We start from the raw sequence: 18,952 nt of genomic DNA on the forward strand, positions 1-18,952 counted from the left end.
TAGAAATGCAGGTGTTATTTGAATGTGAGAGGGAGGCCTCTCAATTACAGCTGATTTCTCCTAAGACCTTGCTTCTGTGAGTTGCAAATGCATTATATGTGGGAATCAATGGTATTATTTTCCCATATTTGCTTTTTGGTATTTAAAATGCTGTATAGATATACCAGGTTCTGTTTCAAAATGTTAACTGGCATAAGTTACTCTAAACCTTCTGGACTGTCTCAGTTATACTAAGTACTTCAGGGTCGTTTCTGAGTGCTCCTCTCCCTCTCAAATACTGGCAAGTCTTTCAGATTTTTTACAGCCTTTCTCGTAACAGCCTCTTTCTCTTTTGCTCTTGTTGGTAACCCAGTATGAGCTATTATGATTTTTATTATTTGCCTATTGAAATAGCTTCCAAACCAATGTCTGATTATAATTTGTACCTTCTCTGTTCCACCCTATTTCTAGATTGTTCCTTCTAAGTCCACATTTAATCCATTGCTTCCAAGGCTCTCATCTTTTACAGAATAAAGTTCAGACTTTCGGGGCAGACATTTGAGGCTTTGTGCATTCTAATTTTGGCATATCAAACTGTCCTCAATTCACATTACTCCTTTGTATGAGCTTTTGTTCTGGAGAGTTTCTGTATTACTTCTAGTTTATTTCTGCCCTTTTTCCTATCATCAGACCAGTCCCTCTGACTAGAGTGACCTTCTCAAATTCTAAATCCTTTTTCCAGGGCCAGGTTTAATGCTTTTACTTCTATGAACCTTATTTTTCTTACCTTTAAAACTGAATGAAATTTCCTTTCTTAAAAGGCTTATAGACTGAGTCTTGTCTTTAGTTCAGCAGTTATCTTCTACTGGTTTGGAAAAGAGATTTGAATATCTGTATCATCTTACTAGGCTGCAGACTTCTAGAGAGCAAAGACTAGATCATAAATACCTACTTGCCCTTCGTACCTCCCACATACATAATCCATGCATCATGAATACTTGTTAACTTAAGTGCATGACATGTAAAAGATATGCTTGTAAAAAAAAAATAGGCCATTTGACGGCATCTTCTTATACTGGACTATAGTCTCTTGAATGTTTTCCCGTATATTTCTTTTTCTTGGGGTCTTTCCAGCTAGTCCTTAGGAAAGTGAAAAGCTAATAATATTGATTCCTCTCCTCACCCCTGGGACTTTGCAAGACAGAACCAAAACAATAAAAAATAAATAAATAAATAAAGAACAAATACTTTTTGGGCTGCACTGAAATAAAATCTCTTTTAGCTATCTTGTAATTTTATCACAAAGTATAAATGCCAGTTTTATAGATCGGAAAGAGAATATTTGTGCAAAATCAGCAAAACCATATTGTGAAAATATTTGTCTGAAAGTATCATTGGTAATTTTAAAACAAAACTGCTCAATGGATTGTGCTTTTTCTTCTTGCTTCTTTATTTTTAATAACTCATGAAAGGATTTCAAGCTCTCTTCTTTTGTTCTGCCCTTATTTACCCTCCACATCAGCTACCTGACATTAAGTGAGTTGGCAACAAGGTTTTCCCTCTTCTAAGATGTGATCCTGGAAGAATTTATCATTTGAATTTGGCTTTTAAATTCTTATTTAGAAAGCAGTAGGAAGATTTATACTGCTAAAAGTTCCTCTATGCCAAATGAAGGCACGCTTAGAGATTATTTGAAGAAACATGGATGCTACTTAAGAGTATTGTGAAAATGATCTCTCAACAAGGTGAAAATGGGTACAGCATCTCTTTGGGGCAGAGTGGCCATATAGTTACACGTAGCCAGACAGCTCAACGGCTCAAAAACAAAACAAACAAACGAACAAACAACAACAACAACAAAATACTGGATGGCATTGTATTATACAAATGGCCATGAATTCCTGCAGTTCCTTTTATAAGGAAATAGGACCTCTCTTCTCACCTCTTCAATCCAGGTCATGCCTTGTGACTTGTTCTGATGAAAACAGTGTGAAGTGACATTGTGTACCTTGTAGGCAATGCCTCTAGAGGCTGTACAGCTTCCGCTCTTACCCCTCTTAGATTCTGTCACTTTATGATGTGAACGAAATCCTCTGAAAAGGAATTTGCAGGAAAGAGACTTTATTCCAGTGAACAATTTGCAAACCAAGGAGATGCAGCAGCCTCTGGTGTAAAGAGCAAAGGGAAGGCTGAGGTTTTGTAGCAAAGATTCCTGCCACAGTTCCCAATCAGGTCTGTTTATGTAAATAAAGGATCAAAACTTGCTTAGCTCTGATTGGTAGATACAGCTGAGCCCTGACTCGTTTATACAGCTGAGCCCTGACTGGCTGAGAGAGGTGAGCGCTGATTAGTTGATTCAGGTGAGCTCTGAAAGTCCCCAAAATAAAAAGGTGTGGGTTTCTGGGGATCTCAGAGTACGTGTTTGACCCCTTATCAGCCAATGGCCACTTGGCTCTATTTTAAATTTAGGCCCAGTTACTAACTTGAGATCTGCCTTGAAGAACTGGCTCTTACAGATTCGTATTTGTTCATTGTGAATAAACCCAACCTAGCCCACTTAGAAATGAGACAGCAAATGGAGATAGAGACCCTAAACATGTGACCAAGGCTGACTGGGACCAACCAGGCCCAGCTGACATACCAACTGATTGCAGGCCAGCAGTGAACTCAGCTGACACTGTGTGGAACACAAAGAATTGGGCTTAGTGGTTTATGCCTGTAATCCCAGCACTTTGGGGGACTGAGGCAGAAGGACTGCTTGAGGCCAGGAGTTCAAGACAAGCCTGGGCAGCATAGTGAGGCCCTGTTTTTATCGAGCATGGTGTCATGTGCCTGTAGTCCCAGCTACTCAGGAGGCTAAATTAGGCGAGCCTCCTGAGCCCATGAGGTCCAGCCTGCAGTGAGCCATGATTGTGCCACTGCTCTCCAGCCTGGGTGACAGAGCAAGATCCTATTAAAAAAAAAAAGTCACAGTGCTAGATTCTTCATAACAGCAAGGAAGAACTAGCAGCACATTACAAACCAGTCCAATTTACTTATAAATTTGATTCACTATTCAGTCTTTGATTCTTGAAATGTCCATGCTCTATTACAAAAAGTCCCAAGCCACTTCTGTTGGTAGTCTACTGCTAAGTAACAAACAACTCCAAAACTTGATGGCTTAAAACAACTATCTCTTCATTCAGGATTCTTTGGATCGGTGAGGTGCACTGGGCTCCATGCCCAGCCCATTGCGACCTTTTTTCTAGGAGATGACAAAGCCAAATAAATTAGCCTTGTAAAATATAAAGAAGCGCTAACATCAACAACTGTGTGTTGAATATCTATTAGGTATTAGGCAAAGTTCTAATCACTATAATACAGAATTGGACACAATACAGGAAGTTGTTTTTATTATTTATTTATTATTTTGAGATGGAGTCTCACTCTGTCACCCATGCTGGAGTGCAGTGGCGTAATCTCGGCCCATTGCAACCTCCCAGGTTCAGGAGATTCTCCTGCCTCAGCCTTCTGAGTAGCTGGGATTACAGGTGTGTGCTACCACATCCAGCTAATTTTTTGTATTTTTTGTAGAGACAAGGTTTCACCATGTTGGTCAGGCTGGTCTTGAACTCCTGACCTCAAGTAATCTGCCCACCTTGGTCTTCCAAAGTGCTGGGATTATAGGCTTAAGCCACCAGGCCTGGCCCAGAGAGAGATTTTAAAGAAGTTCAGTGGAGGTGAAAGAAGGAAAAAGATCTGATGATAAAAAATGTTTTAAAGGAACTTAAAACAGACTAAGGGAGGATTATTTCCGAGGCATGAAACAGCAGGTGCAGTGTATGATGTTGGAGAATATGGACATATCATGGGACAATAAGAAAACCAGTGTGGTTGGTGTGGCATGTGAGATGAGGAAAATGAAGTTGGAGAGATGGTTGTGTCAAGCACAGTGCGTGGTAAGGATATTGGATTTTATTCTAAGTGTGATGGGAAGCCTCATTTGAACAGGGGCATGATATGATTAGATTTCTGGTTTAATAGATTTACTTTTCAAAAGGATTACTCTACTATGTAGGCAATAGAGTGAGGGGAACTTGTACAAGAAACGGGGAGACCAGTGAGAGAGCTCTTACAGAAGGTCTGATAAGTAGCCTAATAGAAACAATCTGAGCAAGTGTGATTTTTTTCTGAGATCCTAAAAAGTTTGATAACTACAAGGTATTGTGGAAGTGGAGAGAACATTGACTCTGGAGTTTGTATGTGTTATGTAGAACTGGTTTTATATCCCTGGGATTTATGTAGTGCTAGGGAAGCTACTCCATATGTCTCAGCTTCAGTTTCTTTATTTTTAAAGTGGCATCTAATTCACTGGTTTCTTGGGAGGATTAAATATATAATACATATTATGTGCCAAGCAGAGGACTTCGGAATATCATAGGTACATAAATGTTAGTTACATTTATTACCCAGTTTTTTGTAAATATGTGATTAATCATTTTCTTAGTTTTAAAATAAAGGATCCACACCACATGTTCTCACTCTTGGTGAGAATTAAACAACGAGAACACTTGGACACAGGAAGGGGAACATCACACACCGGGGCCTGTTGTGGGGTGGAGGGAGGGGAAAGGGATAGCATTAGAAGATATATCTAATGTAAATGATGAGTTAATGGGTGCAGCACACCAACATGGCACATGTATACATATGTAACAAACCTGCACGTTGTGCACATGTGCCCTAGAACTTAAAGTATAATAAAAATATATAAAAAAGAAAATAAAAATAAAATAAAATAAAATAAAGGATCCAAAAGAAGAAACAAGCACCAAAATCCCAGTATTATAGATGGCAGGGATTGAGGCAATGGATTAAAGATGGAGAGAATGTAGAACCCTAATTCAATATTCTTGATACTTCTTGAAGCTTGCTGGAAATATTTTTACATAAGGGGATGCTGAAACAGAAAGTAAGTGACCCATTTCTTCTTCGTTTTGGCATTCCAAGTATTATAGCATATTTATTCATTTCTAGTTTACTAGTATGGCCCCAGTTTATCAATTATGCATTGTATTAGTCTGCTCTCGTGCTACTAAATAAAGACATACCCAAAACTGGGTAATTCATAAAGGAAAGAGGTTTAGTGGACTCGCAGTTCCACAGTGGCTTAGGAAGCCTCACAATCATGGCAGAAGGTGAAGGAAGAGCAAAGGGACGTCTTCCATGGTGGCAGGCAAGAGAGAGAGCATGTGTGGGGGGTAACTCCCCTTTATAAAACCATCAGATCTCATGAGACGTATTCACTATCACAAGAACAGCGTGGGAAAGATTCACCCCCATGATTCAATTACCTCCCTCGAGTTCCCTCCCATGACACGTGGGAATTATGGGAGCTACAACTGGAGATTTGGGTAGGGACACAGCCAAACCATATCATGCATATATTTTTAGGTTGTTTTAAAAAATTAATTTGCTTTAAAGCTGTGTTTTCTCTTTATTACTGTTCTTTTTCTCTTCGCATGTTCATCATTCCTCAAAACAATGCCATAACCTTTGAAGGAGAGACAAACTAAGATAGTATGAAATCTATTGTAATTTTGTTTTTGACTCTTAGTACCAAGCATTCTGTTTTTTAAAAAAGGTTTTATTATGCAAGATGTGAAAAAGCTAATTATGAGAATTTTTTATCCAAAAATAAACATGTAAAGAGAGACTCCTTCAAGGTTTAGCTACACATTGTTCTACCATTTTGAAATATTATAAGTTTGAAAACAATTACCCAACATAGCATGTCCTCTTTACCTGTCCTTCCTGTTAAGTTTTTAAAATGCAATCCCAGAATTTCAATTACATATATATGATTTCATTTTAGAGGTAGATGTTAATCCCATTACACAGAAATATATTTGGATACTAGGTTTACTATTAAAAGTAACAGTATTTTCATAAAATTAGGTTGATTAAATATTTCTCTTCTCTTTAGGGTAATAATTCTCTATGCTAGCATAATATATGCTATTAATGGTCAATTTATTTGATTGCTACTCTTTCTATGCTTGTTCTGTTTGAGACATATTTTTGTAATTAAAGTGATATGCTTAGAGGCACATACAAAATTCAGTAAAAAGGGAGTTTTCAGAATATCATTTATTTGTAAAATTGTTTTCCAATATTAGAGGCTACAGAACATTGCTCACTCTGTAAAGTCTGGTTTGAGATCTCTAATGTTTGAGGAGAATTCATGCTTCTATTAATGTTAATAGCATAAGAGTGTAGATTGCCTGATTTGTTTTTGTTGCCATGGTTTATAATCGTGTGATACATACAACATTTCTGTCAAGGACAGATTACATATATGACAGTGATTCCGTATTTTTACTGTAACTTTTCTGTTAAGATACACAAATCCTTACCATTGTGTTACAGCTGCTTACAGATTTCAGTACAGTAACCTGCTGTACAGGTGTGTAGCCTAGGACAGTAGACCATACCACATAGCCTAGATGTGAAGTAGATTGTACCATCTAGGTTTGTGTACGTACACTCCATAATGTTTGTACAATGATGAAATTCCCTAATGACAGATTTCTCAGAAACTTGTCATTAAGCAACCCATGACTGTTTGTTTTAACAAAAGTGATGTCTAATAGCATTTTATAGTTTGCAACATATATTCACATGTTTATCTCAAGTAGACATAACTCCAGTGTGATGACACTAGTTTTATTCTAACTTCCGTTTTGTAATCTTGAAAATAGAGGCTCGGAAAGTTATCTTTATTTGCAAAATGATGTGCAGAGGGGTAATGTAGTATTAGATTCTAACTCTATGGCAAACGACATCAAACCTCCTAGAAAAATTCCATTTACAGCTGATTAATTCTTGTTAATCACTTCCTGAATCTGGGAGGCTAAGATTTTAAAGACATGGAGAAGTTAGAAACAAAGAAAAAGGACTAAAGAAAAGTTTCATTCTCTGACATTAAATGAGTAATAGTATTTTAAAATATCTGACTCATTAAAAGTATATTAGGTAAAATGTGGTGGCTCATGCCTGTAATCCCAGCATTTTGGGAGGTCGAGGAGGGTGGATCACTTGAGATTGGGAGTTCAAGACCAGCCTGACTAACATGGTGAAACACCGTCTCTACTGAAACACAAAAATTAGCTGGGCATGGTGGTGCATGACTGTAATCCCAGCTACTCCCAAGGCTAAAGCAGGAGAATTGTTTGAACCCGGGAGGTGGAGGTTGCAGTGAGCTGAGATTGCACCACAGCACTCCAGCCTTGGTGACAGAGCGAGACTCTGTCTAAATAAATAAATAAATAAATAAATAAATAAATAAATAAATAAAATATATGATTACCTTTCACTGGAAATACCAGACTAAACAGTAACAGTTACTTTAGAAATCAGATTATTGGCCAAGTAGTCACAAGTTGGTAGAAAGAAACCACCCAGCTTTTCCACAGAAGTTGATTATGTGAAATTCTTAACTGAGTTATAATTTTTAGAAGTTGATGCTGAGTAAATTTTTGCATAATTCTTTTAAAATTATAAATAGAAGTCAGTTATCAGTTTTTTTGGTAAGAAATAGATCAAGACAGATAACTGTGGATTTTTCCAAAAGCCTCCTTATATTAGAAAGCTTGGATGGCAATTCTGATTAGTACTAGAAAATGACATGAGTTTTTGAAAGTAATATATCTGGCATCTGGGGCTTTTTTACAAATCCAGACTTAATAAAGGAACTGTATGTGTATGCTGTGGACTAACATTGTACCCCCCGCCCACTCCAAATGCATAGGTTGAAGCCCTAGGCCCCAGTGTGACTGTATTTGGAATCAAGGCTTTTGGAAGTAATTAAGGTTAAATGAGGCCATAAGGGTGGGACCCTAATCCCGTGAGATTTGTGTTCCTATAAGAGGAGGAGAAGACTCCAGAGAAGTCTCTCTCCATCTCCTGAGGACATAGGGAGAAAGTAGCCCTTTACAAGCCAGGAGGAGAGCCCTCAATGAAAACAGAATCAGCTGGAATCTCGATCTTGGACTTCCAGCCTCCAGAACTGTGAGACATAAATTTCTGTTGTTTAAGTCATCTGGTCTATCATACATTGTTATGGTAGCCTGAACTAAGGCAGTATGTAAATAGTACCCAATTTCCAGCCCTGTTAAATCTAGAGCAGAAATTTCCATCTTTTACAAATGGTGATTTTTTTTTTAATTATTGGAACATTTTAAGGCCCTCCATACCATAGTTGTTTATTTCCAGTGGATTGGAAAATCACAGTATCAAGAATTACAGAAATAATCAGTGGCTCTGAAAAATGAACGTGCATTTTACCCACCACAATTATATTGTGCATTTGAAAGATAGTTGTGCACATATATGCAAGACCCATAATTTATTCTGTTTATGTAGATAATGCATAGGGTCTCCAAGTTTCTTATATTCCCTGCAACACATTCGTGAATTTTGCCTCCAACTTTGGGGCGGATCTACAATTTATCCACAAGGATGATTATGTAACAATGCAACTAATACCAGTGCTAACTGTAACTAGTTACCTGCACTAGCTATTCAAATACATGCTTTTATCTGTCTTAGTGAGGACGACTTAAATCAGGCAAATGGTCTTCTGAGTTATACCTAGCAATCACTTTCTATTTGCCTTTTGGCCAAAAGATCTTAGAACCTCAGTTAAAAGGCATTCCATGAGAGATCTAGTTCAACTCCTTCCTATACAGACTAAAGCCTGGAACTTACAGTGGCTATTTAGAGTCAGAACCTGTACTTCAACTGAAATCTCCTCTGAGCTACATTATTTTAATGTTAATTTTATGTATTTTAGTAGAAATCTCATACATATTCTAAATGTTTTTTTTAATCACATTTTTTGTTGAGTTTGTGAAGCTCTCAGAAATCCCTTGTAAGTTGGCAGTGCACCTGACTCTGCCTCAGACTCTCTTTCTGGCATCTTCTTCTTTTTTTTTTATTTTTACTTTTTATTATACTTTAAGTTCTAGGGTACATGTGCACAACGTGCAGATTTGTTACATATATATACATGTGCCATGTTGGTGTGCTGCACCCATTAACTCGTCATTTACATTAGGTATATCTCCTAATGCTCTATCTCATCACTCCATGCCTGGGAATAGTCTTTGGGGCTCATTCTTGAAAAGATTCAAAGTTTGTACCAGGGAGTAGGTAAATAAAGGTGTAGTGTACCCAAGCAAAAAATACATTCTATTTCATTTAATAAATGAACCGATATAAACACATACTAATATACCTCAAAATGCCTGTAGATCTAGGCAAGCACTTAACTGAGCTGTGTTAATTTTGTGATGAATTTGAAAGATCACAAGGGTATTGTGCTTTCATGGCCATATAGCTCACCCAACTCGGCATAGCAGAGAGGACAATCTCATCTATGAGAGAGATTGTTACTGGGAAAATGGAAACTGTTTTATAATGGAAATACCGCTAGAGATTGTTACTGGGAAAATGGAAACTTTTTTATAATGGAAATACCACTGGAATCGTATCTTTAATGTGTTGTACAGTATTCTGACCTTACAGTAAATTCACACACATATACACACCCCACTCTACTAATCTAACGTTTTTAGGAGGATCACTTAACTAAACTCTTCTGAAGGACGTGCCTGTAATCCCAGCATGTTGGGAGGCTGAGGCGGGCGGATCACGAGGTTAGGAGATTGAGGCTAACATGGTGAAACCGCATCTCTACTAAAAATACAAAAAAAAAATTAGCCAGAAGTGGTGGCACTTGCCTGTAGTCCCAGCTACTCGGGAGGCTGAGGCAGGAGAATCGCTTGAACCCAGGAGGTGGAGGTTGCAGTGAGCCGAGATCACGCCACTGCATTCCAGCCTGGGCGACAGAGCACGACTGTCTCAAACAAATAAAAACAATTTAAAAAAAGAATAAAATAAATCATACCTAGAAAAGTCATAGATAAGATATCGCTAGAGGGATAGACTATGCTGCAAATAGATCAAGTAGGTGAAAATTCTTGGGGAGATGATGAAGATATGGGTAAACAACTGTAACGACATGGAAAAGATGTGCATAATGAGAGCTGGTGCAATAGTCTGATATAACCAACAGGAGACAGATGGATTGATTTTAATTCTTCTGACACTCTAACAGTAAATTGAATTGTATACCATCTAATTGTTCTTAGTATCTGAAGAAGGTATTAATGTAGTATTTGATGATGGGTACTGAAGTCTATTCAACGCTAATATGTGATTGTTCTTATCATGCTGAAATTGTCTGGGCTTGATTTAAGGATGCTGAGTACTTTATATTCTGTTCTTAGGCTTTTCAAATGTGTTTAAATAATGTTCGTTTAATATAATTCTTAAGCAACCCAGTGAAAGAAAGCTAAATACTATCATTCACTTTTTGTTGATTAAAAAAATTAATGTGACTTAATTATCTGTCCACACCTCACTCCCTATAGGTCACCTTCTAAGGTAATTGAAAAGGATGGAGATTCAGGGGTGGGACCTTTATCTCACATTGCTTTCAATGAAGTCTGTCTCCAACCCAGCTAGGAGCCGTTACTCATTCCACTGGTCAGTTCTTTAAGTCCAAGACCCCTACCTTTTTCTGTGTGATTTTACTTCTGGCAAAAGAGGGAATCTATGTGCAGGAAAGGCCACACTGAAATGAACTGACCGGGTAATTGACCTCACTAAAGTGACACCTTGTTAGGGACCAAGCCAGTGAGAACTAGAGATCAGTTCGCCTGTCTGCAAGTTTAATATCTTCAACCACATTATATCTTCCTCCTCCCCTTGGTTCGTTCCTGATCTACCCACAACTAGCGAGAATGTAGCTGTGTGTCCAGTTTACTGTCGATATAAATGAGAGGAAAAAGGAGAAGATTTGGTGATGTTTCTGTAAAACACTTACAACAAAAAATCACTTTATAAAGATTTGAACTCCAATCTCTCATTCAAAATTTAGTGGAAATGAATATTTTACTGCATTTCTCTTAATACTGATTTTATTTATGGCAATTAGTAAAAAAAACATTGCACTCTACAGCAGTTAAGTTATCGAAGCTAGTATTCGAAAGAAAAGGTAATGGAAATGTATATATCAGTTGTTTTGCAGAGCAATTTAAGGTTATTGACCTTGAATCTCCATATTGAATATCTGATCTATAGCATGTTAAAAGATTCTTTGAGAACTTTTCAAAGTACTCATGATAGAAATTCTATAGAACTATTTACTGTGTATAGCATATGGCCTTGTGTCTCTTGATATATGTTGGTGGTTTGATTCAAAAAATCAACAATTAATACCCTTGAGCATCTTCACATATTTTCTAAAGCTTTACATAGAGAAAAAGAAAAAAATGGTTTGCATATAATGTGTTTATTATAAAAAATTCAAATAATACAGGTGAGAGGGAGGAGAATCCTAAATTCCATCATCTAGAATTAACCGGTCAATATAAGGTTAATATCTCCCACCCATATCTTTAGACAAATTATCAGAGAGGAGAGAGAAATAAGTGAGTAGAAATATACACATTCATATTTGAATGGATGTAACTTTGTAAAACTGAGATTATAGCATAACTGCTGAGGAATAAAAATAAAATTCTAAGCTTGCAACCTGCTGAATCGACCGTTCTTGGCCAAGAGGACCTCAGAGAAACCTTAACAGCTGAGTTCCCGGCCATGGTGGGATGGGAGATCAGTCATGCCTCAGTGCGCCGCTTCCTTATTAACCTTTAACCAGAATTCTTTCTAAGGAGTAAGCAGAAATCAGCTCTGGAAAACAAGAAACAGATGACTCATTCCTTTATCAGCCTTAGCCAATCATCTGAGGCAGCGACTGAATTCCCCCTCCCACTTTGCTGTTTCCACATTACCACTCGCCAGTTTCCCAATGCACCCCTTCCTGAAACTAGACTGACACTGGACAGGTTTTTACTGACTCAAGGAGGATGCCCAGTGAGAGTTTTCGTGTCCTTGGCTTTACCTTTTGATGTTGGAAGGCCCAAAACTCCACCCTTGGATCATGCTAACACCATTTTTTTGTACATGTGACCCTTGAAGAGGCACAAAGCTTGATTGCACTTGTACGTGTTTCTCCTTTCATAAATACTCATGACTCCTCCTGTAGCTTATTGAATATGTATACTCAGCTACCCTAATTAACATAAATCCCCGTCTTGCTCTCGACTTTTGCTGGAGGATACCCTTCCCATTGCAGGGTGGCCAGACTATAGCTTGGAGGAGCTGCCTTGCAGAATGGCTGGTAGCTCTCAGCTGGTTTGTGAGTGGACTACATGAAATGCAATGTGAGATAAAGATCCTATCCCCTCCCTCACCTTTCCCAAGTTTATTAGAATTTGGAAAGCAGAAATAAAGCTTTCTTTCCAAACTTATGAACCTCATGATTCTTCAGCTGACGATACTATGTTTGAGGAAAATAATGGGCTTTCAGTGCCAGGTATACAACCTGAAGGCCACTAGTTTCAGACTTTTACCTTAAAAGGTTACCTAAAACATTAAAATTTGAGTTTACTATTTTTAAAACTATATTTTTATACTTTCAGATCTATCTGTCAATTGCCTGCTATGAAACATTAGGTAGTTATTTTTATATTTTCATAGTTGATAGTAATAGCATTCTGATTTATAACCATAATAATGAAATTGTCCTTTTTCCCTTTACATAATTTTCAGGGAGACAGTGATCACCATCAGAAGATTTGCTATAGTTTCTCTCTTCCCATAGATAACCACATGCTGAATACAGCTAATAGTTACGGAATTTTTATTATAGGTACATTCATTCACCCATTGGTTGTTTCAGTGTATAGTTAGGCATTACATTTTTAAGAAGTTCTTGGTGGTGGCATATTCTCTGTATATTTGTATGTGTTAGAAATATGTTTGTTGCCTATATATTTAAATTACAACTTGACTGAACAAAAAAATTCTTCAGTCACAACTTTATTCTCTGAGATTGTATAAACATTGTTATTATCAGATATTATGGAGAGGTACCAGGTACCAGCTTATTGAATTTTTTTCCTCCATATAGATAACTCAGTTTATCTTTCTAGATGCCTATAAGACTTCCTTGTTTAATCTATTGAAAACCTCATTAGGAAATTTTGCAGTACTCAAAATGCTATGGCAGATTTTCTTAAGACATGATGTTCAAATTCAAGTCTTAATCTCAGAAAAACATTTTTCTAATATATCTTTAATTTTTTTCTACAACAACTACATATGCACCTGATCTCCTTTTTTCTCCCCTGCAATTTATGTGATGACTTTTGTCTTGTCAGCTTGAGATGCCTTAACAAAATATGATAGGCTAGGTGGCTTAAAGAACAGAAATATTTTTTTCTCACAGTTCTGGCAGCTAAAGGTCTCAAATCAAGGTGCTAGCTGTTTGGCTTCTTAGTGAGGGCTCCCTTTCTGGCTTATAGACAGCCTCCTTCTGTATCCTCACGTGAGAGATAAAGAGAGTTAAAAAGAGAGGGAAGGAGAGAAAATGAATCTCATATCTCTTCTTACAAGGACACTAATCCTATTGAATAAGGACCCCACTCTTATGACATTATTTAACCTTAATTACCTTCCTAAAGACTCTATTTCCAAATACAGGCACACTGGGCATTGGGGCTTCCACTTACGAATTTTAGCAACACCAGCCTTCAATCCATACGATTCATCCCAGACATTTATTTCATTGTTCTTTTCCATTTCATGTTATGTGTACCTCGGGGCTATTTCCTGTGTCCTGACTGGTAATTTAGTCATGCTTATTCTGGCTTGTAGTGGGTTCATCTGTAATTCTTTACCTGACTACTACCAGTTCAATCTTTCTCTCCTGTAGTTATTTCATCATGTCCTTTTGGTTTCTTATATCAGCATGTTTTTTTCTTAGAGCACAGGGAACTCGTTTATTAACTCTATTTCTGAGGAGTGTAATATTCACAAGTAGTATTTTAAAGTAGATTTATCTTTAAATGAACTGTGTAGCCCTTGTGAAATCACTCTTATAAGGATGCAATATATTTGTTAAGACTTGGCAAGAACTACTCAAATTATAATCTTCCTTTATTAATTAAGGAATGGTCTTCAAGGGGTGGCCAATTGATTCAATATTAAATAATCGTACTAAGAATTTTGGTTATGTTTTAAGTATCCATGTATATCAAATAACTACTACACTGATAGTCATACAATATGTATTTGATCTTTTATTTTATTTTTTTTTTTTTGGCTTTTTTTAAGTTCTAAATGAAACGAAGCTGGAGTTCAAATATCATTACTGCATGAGGCAATGTGAGGCATTCATAAACATTACCCATCGTAAAGTCAACACCCATGCTAGAAAAGAAGGCAGCATTTGGGTTAGGAATGATGTAGATTGATTGCTGCAGAATGGCTAAGCTGTGGTTATGATAACTTTTCCTCCGTATTTTTGGTGTAGGTCCGCTGTTTGTCTACAGCTGCACATTTCCATGCATTTTCGAGAAACATGGATTTACACGATTTAATACCACACACTGTGCCACCTACTTTCTCTAACAGTTGGTTTCCTAAATGAATTGGCAACTAGGCATATCACAGTAGTGTTTTGTTTTATTTTCTATGGTGTTAGAAATGGTTTACTTTTGAACAGAAAATGAAAATCTTTGTACTCAAAGTGGCTTTTGACAACTCTTTAAGTGCCATTACTCCTAAGAAAGGATAAGACGTGTTTTGAATAATTTACTAGTGCTAAAATGTCACATGTTTGAGAAGTCTATTTTATGGCTTTTCTGAATATCTGAACCAAACACCCCTCTGGAATTTAATAATGTGTGTCTCTGCATTCCTAAGTAAACAATAAATTGTCTTCCTTTTTGAATAAAAGTTGCCATGACAACTTGGCAAGCGTGGGCTATAGAAGTCAAATACCAAGCTCTAGTATTTCAAAGATGTGATACTGTTTTTGGCAGGTCTGACTTAAGAAAAACTGAAGGTGTATTTTCACATAGTATGTCAGTGGTAGACTTTGTAATTAAACTAAATCGTGTATATTTTTGTAGGTAATTCATTATTTAAGTGCAATGATGTTCTTTATGATAACTTCAAGACTCTTTCTTAACTAATCACAGAAATCCAAAGATTAAGGAAAATGCCAAGGTTATTTTATAAATGCCGATTTCAAAAATTATTCTGAACTCAATTCTGAAATTTTGACATTTTAAAGAAAATATCTATTTAGTAATATTCCCGATTTATAGGGAAATTTTGCAGCATCATAGAATCTGTTATGTAATTCACCTAAAGATTACATCTTTAACTTCAATGTTCCTGAAATCTTTGTAATAATACTGCCAATAGGGGAAAAAAATAAATTTTGATTTAAACATATTGAATATTTTCTTCCAAACCACCTTTTATACTATTCACTGAAAAATTAAATGAATTATTATTTTACATAATTTAATTTTTAATTTTTAAAAATTTTCAGTGAATGGTATGAAGGGGTGGCTTTGAAGAAAATATTCAATGAAATGAATTCTAGGTGGCCTTGTTCAAATTTGCTTAAGTTTAGTTGCAAGTAAAAAGACCTGTTTTTTTCAGTTATGATTCTTTCGGTTGACCATAACCTAATTCAAGGTGATTTAACCGTAGAAAAAGACTCAAGGTTTCATGGAAGTGAACAAGTCCAGTAGTAGGTCACATCTAGATAGACTTGCTCAGGGATCTGGCTTTCTCCCCTTCCTTCCTTCCTTCCTTCCTTCCTCCCTCCCTCCCTCCCTCTCTCTCTCTTTTCTTTTCTTTTCTTTCTTTCTTTCTTTCTTTCTTTCTTTCTTTCTTTCTTTCTTTCTTTTTCTTTCTTTCTTTCTTTCTTTTCTTCTTTCTTTCTTTCTTTCTTTCTTTCTTTCTTTCTTTCTTTCTTTCTTTCTTTCTTTCTTTCTTCTTTCTTTCCTTTCTTTCTTTCTTTCTTCAATAGAGTCTTGCTCTGTTGCCCAGGGTGGAGTGTAACAGGACGATCTCGGCTCACTGCAAACCCTGCCTCCCAGGTTCAAGCCGTTCTCCTGCCTCAGCCTCTGAGTAGCTGGGATTACAGGCATCTGCCACCACGCCTGGCTATTTTTTGTATTTATAGCAGAGCAGGGTTTCACCATTTTGGCTAGGCTGTTCTCGAACTCCTGACCTCAGGTGATCCACCCACCTCGGCCTCCCAAAGTGTTGGGATTACAGGCATGAGCCACCGCGTCCAGCCTGCAATTCTTTCTTTAGCTATGTGTTTGCCTCATCTTCAGACAGAATTTCCTCATAGTAGCAAAATGGAGCCAGTGGTTCCAGGTCTCACAGCCACACATCTCGGCAATCAGAACAAGGGAAATGATCTCTTCTCTACCTAAATTCCTGAATGTCTCAGTAATTGCTCCTTCTTAGGTTATCTGCTCATGCATGCCACCGACCACTGTGACCAGTGTAATAACATGAGCAAAATGGCTTGTGCCCAATGTCAAGGAAGGTTCCCACCTCCAGATCTTCTGGTGGTGAAGCCCAATACACACAGATGAGTTGAATACATACCAGAGACACATCCACAGTGTGTTTTACCCTCAGACAACCCAAACTATCAGTGTCATTATGAGGTTCTGGAACAGAGGGAGGGCTGGAAACCCATTGAAGTTTCAGAGCTTTTGGGGGCTGCATGATCTTCCTTCTTCTTTCTTTACATCCTCTTTGTTCTTCTTTCTCTGCAGACCTTTCTTTTCTTTCACCAAGGTATACATGTAATTTGTGTTCCATACCCAGAGTTTAATTGCAGATATACCTAGGGTGTTTTGTTTTGTTTTGTTTTGTTTTGAAATATAGTCTCACTCTGTCTCCCAGGCTGGAGTGCAGTGGTACAATCTTGGCTCACTGCAACCTCTGCCTCCAGAGTTAAGCAATTCTCCTACCTCAGCCTCCCAAGTAGCTGGGATTATAAGCACCCACCACCACACCTGGCTGATTTTTGTATTTTTAGTAGAGACGGTATTTCGCCATGTTGGCCAGGCCGGTCTCAAACTCCTGACCTCAGGTGATCCGCCCGCCTTGGCTTCCCAAAGTGCTGGGATTACAGGTGTGAGCCACTGTGCTAGGGTCTTTATTACATAAAAAAACTTACTGTTAACATTTAATCACTATTCTCAACATTTACATTTGGATCATAGTCTCTCTTTTAGTCATGAGGCAAAATCTATTTAGAATACTGTGTAGAATATTCTTTTCCTTTTTGTAATCAGTTACATATATATCTCGATTGATGATTTGTTAAAAAATACATGAGATTCATGTTTTGACTGGATTTCAAGAATAATTTTATTATATTTAATTATCACTTAGATGATAAATGAATTAGACAAAATTCACATCCTAAACCTTATTATTCAAATCATAGACCTATTTATTCAACATTTTTTTCTTACATTTACCTGAATGTTTTAAAATATTTTTTGTCTACTAATTCCTCAAATTGATTTCATCGTTATAAAACATTACAATCAGAATTAGCCAAGAATCATATAATTTTTCTGGGCATTTCTCATCAAAATTGCCTCTTAAAACATTTACATCTCCTCACTGAGTGGGAAACATGATGAATAAAGGCTTTGTGACAGGCAGTATGGTAACACCAACAATGAAATTCAAATAAAAGTAGAATGTAGTAACTAAAATTAAAGGAAAAAATATATTGCCTCCATTTCTAGGACCATTAGCTGAAAGCAGGCCCTGATATAACCTTATTTTTAAGGAAGTTTGAATTTGTTATTACTAATCATACTTATACCTTAAGTTTTTAGTAAAAAGTTCAAAAGAGACATTTTTGTTCAAAAGGACGTTTTTGTTCTGGTGACAGATTAGATCTTTGTACCCAGTATGTATTTCCTTCTAAGTCTTATATATTTAACAGTTTCCTCTAAAGAAGACTACTAATTTTACACACACACACACACACGTAAAATACAAAACTTAGAAGGAAATATATATTGAAATTGTTAAATATAAAAAACATTTAATCACTATTCTCCACATGTACATTTGGATCATAGCCTTTCTTTTAGTCACAAGGCAAAATCTATTTACAATACTACATAGAATATTATTTTCCTTTTTGTAATCAATTACATATATATCTCAGTTGATGATTTGTGAAAAAATACATGGGATTCATGGTTTTACTGGATTTCAGGAATCATTTTATTTTATCTGAGTAGCACTTAGATAATAAATGAACTAGACAAAATTCACATTCTAAATTTTATTATTCAAATCATAGAGCTATTTATTTAACATTTTTTTCTTACAGTTCATGTGTGTGTGCACATCGGTTTATTTAATCCAAATTCACTTCTCTTAGAGTTTAGTTAAATCAGTTGGCACTTTTAAAGACTATTAATACTCTTGAGTTCAATAGGATTTTTTTAAAAGAATTGTTCTTGATATACATTATTATCTATTATTGCAGGAGGATACAGACCACAATTACTATATATCTCGAATATATGGTCCATCTGATTCTGCCAGCCGGGACTTGTGGGTGAACATAGACCAAATGGAAAAAGACAAAGTGAAGATTCATGGAATATTGTCCAATACTCATCGGCAAGCTGCAGTAAGTGTTTTGATATTCAGGGTTCGTTTTTCCTACTGTGAAAAAATAGTTGCTTTAATTGGCCTATAGCCATTTCTTTTATAAGTTTGATAATTAAATATTAGAATGGCCTTATCTGTGGTAATCACTTTTCAAGTGTATTCAGTTCTGTAATTGTAATTTAGATTAATTATTGCATATAAGATATTAAAGAAAATGAAATAGAATTGTTTTGATAAACTGCCATTAATTGAACCAATTTTCTTAGTATATCTGATGAACGTATATTGGATTCAAAATTGAGCTTTATCTTGGATTATTTTTAGTTTTCTT

General features: G+C 36.5%; 1 protein-coding gene across 1 annotated transcript in view; it reads left to right on the forward strand.

The window, feature by feature from the left end:
- Positions 1-18,952, forward strand: part of PLXDC2 (plexin domain containing 2) — a 463,678-nt gene that overhangs the window by 205,054 nt on the left and 239,672 nt on the right. The window contains exon 3 of the mRNA XM_032167336.2: positions 18,494-18,640. Coding sequence (XP_032023227.1) covers positions 18,494-18,640 — 147 coding nt within the window. The remainder of the gene's footprint in view (positions 1-18,493; positions 18,641-18,952) is intronic.

The sequence above is a fragment of the Hylobates moloch genome, unplaced genomic scaffold (assembly GCF_009828535.3).
Source record: "Hylobates moloch isolate HMO894 unplaced genomic scaffold, HMol_V3 SCAFFOLD_2, whole genome shotgun sequence".
In the NCBI taxonomy this organism is placed as follows: domain Eukaryota; kingdom Metazoa; phylum Chordata; class Mammalia; order Primates; family Hylobatidae; genus Hylobates; species Hylobates moloch.